This window comes from Vollenhovia emeryi, unplaced genomic scaffold (assembly GCF_000949405.1).
Source record: "Vollenhovia emeryi isolate VEMERY1.0 unplaced genomic scaffold, V.emery_V1.0 DF939324.1, whole genome shotgun sequence".
NCBI classification, from domain to species: domain Eukaryota; kingdom Metazoa; phylum Arthropoda; class Insecta; order Hymenoptera; family Formicidae; genus Vollenhovia; species Vollenhovia emeryi.
The window spans coordinates 1-8,065 of record NW_011967042.1 but is presented as its reverse complement, the minus strand read 5'-3'; the positions used below and the strand labels follow the sequence as shown (position 1 = coordinate 8,065).

Sequence of the window (8,065 nt, the reverse complement as noted above, 5' to 3'; positions counted from 1 at the left end):
GTTGCACTGCAATCTCTCTGAGGGCGGACATTTCAACGTTGCTGCAATCCTCCAGACACGTTGCAACAATGTTGCGCAACGTTGCTGCAATGTTGCAATCTTGCAATGTAACATTTCTGCAATCTTCCTGCAATCTTTCTGTGCTGTGTGGGTTGGGTCTTTTTCGAGTGATATTGCAAATCAACAACAACGCAGTTATGAAATAATGTAAGTTAATAAGTAAAAAGGATTCAACGACGATGACTGACTTAGGTGCGTTATTTAACTTTTAACTTTCAACTAAATCTTTTTTACTTATTAACTTACATTATTTCATAACTGCGTTGTTGTTGTTGATTTGCAGTATCACTCGAAAAGGACCCAAAAGAATAGGGTCGAAACGTTGTGTTATAAACTGATTAAATAACTAGCCAGTTGGGTTGATTATAAGTTTCCCGTCTCAATTTTTAATCATTACTGGTGACAATAAGCAAACTCTCCATATATCTTTAACTTTAATTTTCTCGAAAATTATCACTCGTATGGAAAAAATGAATAGGACATAAAATGCATATTTCAAAGAGATCTACAACTTTCGTTTAAAACATTTTCTGAATTTTTCAGTATTTGATAAAATAAACCCAAATACATCAATTTTTGACTTGAATTAATTTCTCCACTTCTATTGGTTTCGCAAAAAATCCTTTATGGTGTGAACGTATTATCTTATGGTCTACAATTGCTGCAAGTTTCATCAAATTTGGAGGTTGCGGCTATTCGGAAGTCTTACCTAAATTTTCAGCTTTTCACATCGCAATAGAGTTGTTGCCTGAGTAGATGAGTCAAATAATTGTGCGCGATTTTTCCACGATGTAAAAATTAATTTACATAAATTTTCACCTTTTTGTAATAATTGCATCGTGGATCGTGAGTCAAGGATATAATTTAGTAGTTACAAGATTAATTTCACGAATCTAAGTTTATTAACCTAGAATACATCTTCGAACGGAAAAGTCTTACTCGGTGAAATTGATCTCACGCTAGATACATCGCTTTTGTCTTCATTTTATACAAGGGTCTCGAACTTGCACTTGGAAATGAATGCATTGATTCAACATACAATTTACCGCGCCAACTTAGCATTTCCAACTAAGATTCGACAGCGTAACAAAGAACATTGAAAATTGTCACAATTATTAGAACTAATAGTTTTTTCTTATGACAAACTCTTCCAACTTTCTTTTTGAAAAGCGAAAACACACGTTACCTCAACAGATGTGTTTCGTGTGACGATTTTAAATCATACTTTGAATTGCTCTCGATAGACAGTTTTGCTGTATCAAGAAATTGCAATTCTAAAGTTCATTAATTGTAATTACTAATTTTCTTTCACGTAATTTTGAGATATAACGCAGAAAGTTGACTGTCCACGTGGCTGTCTATTCGTCGAGTTAATAAAATTCCTAGAAATTTCTTCTTACAAGCGAATTCCATGGCGTAAAAGTGTGAAAATAAACGTCGTGTCAATAATAAGATGTCACACTAATGAGAGAGAAAGAGAGAGAGAGAGAGAGGGGGGGGGGGGTGGAGGGGCGAAGGTAAAAAAGCAATAATAGTTTCAAAATTATATTAAAGTTGAAATTTACAAATATATTAACATTAAATTGTTTCCTGCACATTTTAAGTTACACAAAGTGGTTGGAATGTGCAAGACTCTCGTACGAATGACTAAAACAAACAAAATACAACAAATGTAAGGAGCTGAAAATCCCAATCGCATATTTAAGTTGTTAATTGCAACAAAACCTCTCCATCACGTCACGTATCATGTCAAAAACTAGCTCTTACTTGCAAATTTCTCAAAATTGTGACGTGACAGAAGAATCTGATAAAACGGGATTGCATTCAGCGCTCGAAAAACAACGGGAAACGATCATCTCCGTTCTTGTTCCATGTTTTCTTTTCCCCTTTTTTTCTAAGCAGTGTTAAAAGTGGAATTTTATATCGATTTTTGATGCGGGTTACATGTCGTTTGAAGCTTAGCGCTAAACGCGCATTTGTAAAACATAACGTAGCTACTTTATAGATTTTTATAACATTCATTCATTATATTTGCAGATTTTTAACTTTTAACTTAATTAATATCACACACACACACTTGTTGACGTTCAGTTTAATATCATATTATTCGACCACTTTTCTTTGAATATCTATGTTGAGCTTCAGCGTTGTTAGAATATTAAGAATTTTCCAAGTTAGGTACATTTTTTTCTATTGATTGGTGAATAAACTTGTTGGAACCTGCCGTAGCTAAAAACTGCACGTGGTAACTAAATTTTAGTTGTAAAATATGGACAGCTAATATTTCGTTGTGATAGCTAATATTTTGCTGTTGTGTCTATTGTATTAGGTGCGACGTGCGACAGCAAACCGTTTTCTGTGGTTTAGAAATTTATGGTTATGGCAACAAAATATTTTTAGCAAATGATGATTAGCTACGGTAGCGAAATTTTTTCTAGTGTAGTGATATCTTTTGATAGCCCGCGAGTTGACCGTTTATTTATTCACATATGCGGAGAGAATTTTCTTTTAAAATTTACCTTAAAAATTCTGTAATCGTGGGACAACATGTGGCATTTCGGAAAACTTTATGCGTTTTTTGAAATTTACCATACATTCCATGAGTCAAATGTACTAACAATAAGTATAATCACTAAAAAAATGTATAGTAAAATTTCAAAAACTCTGATAAAATTCTTCGAAGTGCCATGTTGTCCCGCGATCACATGATTTTCAGGATAAACTTGAAGAAAAAATTCTCTCCGTGTAGCTTTTCTTTAGAACGAGCGTTTTCCTCCTTGTGACAACGTTGTTCATTCGTCCTTTTCGCAGAGATTGGTGGAGAGCGCCGAGCAGGCCGCAGTATCGGCACCGAGGGATGGAAACGTGTCGCCCAAATATTACGCCTCGCATCGGCTTAATAGCTTCGTCAGCGATGAGAAGGGTTCCGCGCAGGAGGTGTTTCTCGCTATGAATCGCCACTTCGACCACTTAGCGGTGAATGTCAGCTTATCCGCCGTACTCCTGCCGAACGGAGTCAAAGACAACGGTGAGCGTCTCGCGACAGATAGCTTCGATAAACTTAAAAGTGTCAATTGCTAGTATTCTGCGAGTGAGGGTTATCTGCATCACGTCCTATTCGCTTCATAGTTTAAATAAGGAGAGAATTTTATCGTCCAGAAAAATAATCCGACTCAGTTAGGCCCGTCGCAAATTAGCCCTTTACTTGCAGAACGTGACGTTGCATCGGGCATTCAATGGAGCGAGTACTTGGATCTACTGTTTGTTAATAATTACGAGAGCGACCCTACACTGTCGTGGCAGTATTACGGGGCAACGACAGGATTTCTACGTCGGTTCCCAGGTATTTATGCGAATTTATTTATCTATGCATGTGTGTGCATGTCAATGGTGAAATATTATAATTATTATAAATATATACCTTGTATATTATATTATGCACACTATCAAAAAATTTCATGTAAAATTACAAGTCTAAGGACCAGTTTCACAAATGTCGGTTAACTGCCCAGGTAGCACACATGGTCTCATTGTATATTTTACGTTATATTTCGTCCAAGACGTCACATGTCTTTTATATAACATGTATTTGACGTCTTATTGTGGACGATATTATGACGTCATAAAAAGGGCGCGAGTTAGACGTCTTTTTAAGACTAAATTTGGTACCCTACAATTTTATTTTAATTTTTTGAGTTTGTTTTAATTAAAACAGACTGTTCGTTAATATTCCATTTTAAGTCTTTTATTTATATATGTACATATATAGTAACTATTGTTAATAAAAATCTATTTTTGTTACCGTTTATGTGCAGTACAATCAGTAGGTACTTAGTAATTTTGTTATTATTTGAAAGTTTGAATATTGTAAAGCGTACATATTTAAATATCGTAAACACATACATATAATAATTATATTTCCTTATTTGTTCATCTTTGAAAATTCTCAATTCACAAAAGCAATATGGCATATATTGTACATAAATATCCTGTACATCTTTCAGGATATTCCAAATAAAGTATGTTGTGTGAAATACGGTCAAAATTAATTTATAACATTTACTAAAGGTGTTTTATGTACAAGTATATGTATAAGTATATTACGTACGTAGCATGATAAGCGTTAGAGCCAGAGGATCACCGCTAAACCGTCCGATCATCGGGGTCAAGCAACGTTCAGATGTGGTTAAAGCTTGGATGGGTGACCGCTGTTATTTGCAACACAATCATAGGCCGCATTCAGCACACACAACTGTTGAGTGAGCGTTCAATGATTTCTTAACATGATTGGCTGGAGCTAAAAGTATTAACCAATCATACTGAGCGCTCACTCAACAGTTGTGTTTGCTGAACGCGACCATAGACTACGTTTACACGTTACCATTAATCGGGTTTAATAACATCTGTAGTTATAAAACTGACCAATCACAACTATTTCTCAGAAGAATGGAATGACTGTGATTGGCCAGCTCCTTAACTACGGATGTTATTAAACCCGATTAGGGTGCCGTGCAAACATAGAGTCATATATTGACGTAAGTTTGACGTCATCGAATGACGTCATTTTGCTGTGACAAATTGCCGTTAGTATAGGGTCATTTAGGCATCATACTGACTGTGCTGACAAAAATATACGTAAAAAGACGCCTAATAGGCGACAGTGTGCTACCTGGGTCTCAACTTCCTATCTTTTCCCACACAGCATTTATGTCAGAAAGATCACTTTAAAATATCTTTCTAAAGATAACTTTTCAAGTAATGAAAAAGATATCTATCAGATAAATATATTAAGATGTCTGTTATAAGAGGTCTAAAAGGCATTTTTTGGAGAGATTTCTTATATAAGATATCTGAGAGATATATTTTGAAGGAAGTTTAATAAATCTCTTCAAATCGACATTAAAATGTCATCTTAAAAATTATTTCTATAAGATATCTTTCAAAAAAATTCTTTATGATGTTTATTTAATGTTCATATGGGAAGCCTCTCAAAGTTCCCGCTAGAGGGACGCGCGGCATAGCACTTTCTCGTAAGAAAAAAACCGCACGTGGTATTATAAACTGATACACCCGCATGTAAGTTTTTATCTTTCCTCTGATGTTAAAGTGAGTTCTTTTACTATACGATCTCTTGTCTACACTCGTATGATTTTCCTTCATACTATTTCTATTCTTTACATTGTCAAAGTCCTTTTAAACTGCTTGTTAAAAATATCTCACCAAAGGCTTTGCGTTTTAAATACCTTATAATAGAATATATGTTATATTGACATCATAAACATGCACTCTTAAATATGTGTAGTTTGAGATGCAATATTGATATGTATTATAGGATATCTAAAAAAAGTTATCTTTCCGCTGACTTTTGAAAGAAGTCTTTCATTTCTCTACAAGTGGCGCATAAGAGCTCTTTCTGACTTCATTATGTTATCTTTCTGAAGGTATTTTTGGATGTCCAATCTTAAATGAGAGATCATTAAGAGACCTTTTGTTATTATCTTGCTGTGTGGGTTCTGGTCAACAGTTAACCAGAAAATGAAAAACCGGGCCTCAGAGAATTAATTAACAGCAGTTAACAGACGTTTGTGAAACTGGCCCCTAGTGAGTAATATTGAGACCATTTATTAAAAGTATTTATAATATTATATATTATACATATATTATATTATAGTTATATAATACATTATAATATATTATACATATATTATATTATAGTTATATAATATATGTATAATATATTATAATGTATATTTAGGGTTATAAAATCTTGTAGAATATAGATGTACTATTATATACATATACTACTAGATATGTTAATATGTAGTATATACCCATAGAGTTACACATTGCGAATCGCATATTTAAAAAAAATGCAATTCGATATTCTTTTCACAGCCGAATCATTTCATTTCTTTGTATGTATAAAAGCCAGAATCAATCACTGAGGAATCAATATTTTATGAGATATTTCACATTTTAAATCAGAATAAAGTATATGATATTTCGTGAATTGTTGATTTTCTATAAATGATTCTATTTCAACACTTTTATAAACAGAACTACTAAAGAAATCTTGTGGAAAAAAGAAATTACATGCAAAGAAGCCATGCAAATAATCTCCGATGCTACTTCACATTTAATGTTAAAACGCATGATTTCCTCTCTTTAAAACTGTAAAATAAACTCTTTATTTGAAACATTTTACTTTCGAGAGTAAAGTTGAGATATCTATTTTGATAAAATATATGTGTTGTATATTTATACAATAAAATACATGTTATTTTCTTAAATTCTTATATACACACATCGATTTACGATATGTATTTTAATCTTGTAATACATGTAAATAGCTCGAGAACAAAAATTTCAAGCTTTATTTACAACACTTTGTAACAGTAACACTCGAAAGATTGTTTAAGTAATACAAACGTAATCATACGATCGTCAATATCAGTAAGCATAAGCTTTTGCAACATAGATATTTTTCACATCAAGAATTATTTGACGCCAGTACATGACTAACAATAATTAAGCTTACAATCGACCGTAATTGGCAACGTGTTTTTTAACGCAGAAAATTGATTGCAAGAAATATTACCTCAGCCAGGGTTTGAACCTGTACTTTCCTACACTCTAGGCGAGCGTCTCACCAATGCCTCAGTGGTCGAATTGGTGAGACGCCCGCCCTGTAGGGAAGTCCAGGTTCAAATCCTGGCTGAGGTATTTTTTTCGCAATAAATTTTCTGTGTTGAAAACCACGTTGCCAGTTATTGTCGATTGTAAGCTTAATTATAAATATTTTTCTTGGAAGGATTTCTTGATAAAAGTCGCAAGAATCGTTATACATTTGTATATTACAGCGATATCGTGGCCGCCGATGGAGGGTACATCTGGGACATCCAAGTCATCGCATCATCGGACTGTTCGCGACGTGTACGACTTCAGGATGTCGAATTGGTTCGTCGGTGCGGCAAACAGCCCGAAGGATCTAGCGATACTGATCGATAGCGCGACCTACACGTCTGACCGGAATCGACGATTGACGGTGGCCACGGTAAAGGTCATCCTGGACACCCTGGGGCCGAACGATTACGTGAACGTGTATCGCTACGGGGAGAACGCCGAGGAGATCGTGCAGTGCTTCAAGGACAGCCTGGTGCAAGCGTCACCCGAGAACGTTCACGAGATGAAGGTGGCTTTGAGCATCGTGAAACACGAAGACACCGCGACCAACATCTCGGCCGCGCTCAGCACCGCCTTTGAGATCCTCCACAAGTACAATCGCACCAGCCAGGGAAGCCAGTGTAACCAGGCCATCATGCTGATCACCTCCGACACCGACGGCCCGCCCACGGAAGTGATAAAGCGGTACAATTGGCCGCACATGCCCGTGCGGCTCTTCACCTATCTCATCGGTGGTGACAAGAGCCCCGATCTCCAAAACACGGCCTGCACCAATAAAGGTAACGTTATTCGTTGATAACTCGCGGGTGTACCGGGGTGTCTTGTTGCCGGCGTCGCAATCGACGATTCTTTCCGCGGAAAAGAAACGTTGAAGACTTTATTTTCGAAAAGAATGATTTTGAAGATTGAAACATTAACGACATTTACATGTCTTCTTTTTATACTTAAAATTATTTCTAAGGATTCTATACTATAAGCCAGCAAATTTGTTTTGCTGACGACTGTTAAAGTATACAAGATAGTAACCGGTGTAAACACCGCCGCCCACTCACAAAGGATTTCTGATAAAAAGTTGAAACATATTCTTGACACGTTTGAACTTATCACAACCTCACGTATTAAAAAGGTAAAACAATATTATGAATAAATCAATAATTCCAATTCTCACTCTCGAATTAAATAATGACTTACTGTATTGAGATTAAGATTAAAATGATATATATATTTCGTGTTTAGGATAAATCTTCTGTCGATGTGTTTTAACTCTTTGAAGCGCGGTGTGACATATACAGGGTGTTAAATGAAAACCGCCCACTAACAA

General features: G+C 35.3%; 1 protein-coding gene across 1 annotated transcript in view; it reads left to right on the top strand.

The window, feature by feature from the left end:
• The window catches only part of LOC105558662 (voltage-dependent calcium channel subunit alpha-2/delta-4-like), a 13,161-nt gene extending 5,117 nt beyond the window's left edge, over nucleotides 1-8,044 (top strand). The window contains exons 2-4 of the mRNA XM_012006468.1: nucleotides 2,821-3,088; nucleotides 3,272-3,403; nucleotides 6,921-8,044. Coding sequence (XP_011861858.1) covers nucleotides 2,821-3,088; nucleotides 3,272-3,403; nucleotides 6,921-7,540 — 1,020 coding nt within the window. The 3' untranslated portion in view covers nucleotides 7,541-8,044. The remainder of the gene's footprint in view (nucleotides 1-2,820; nucleotides 3,089-3,271; nucleotides 3,404-6,920) is intronic.
• The last annotated feature ends 21 nt before the right edge of the window (nucleotides 8,045-8,065 follow it).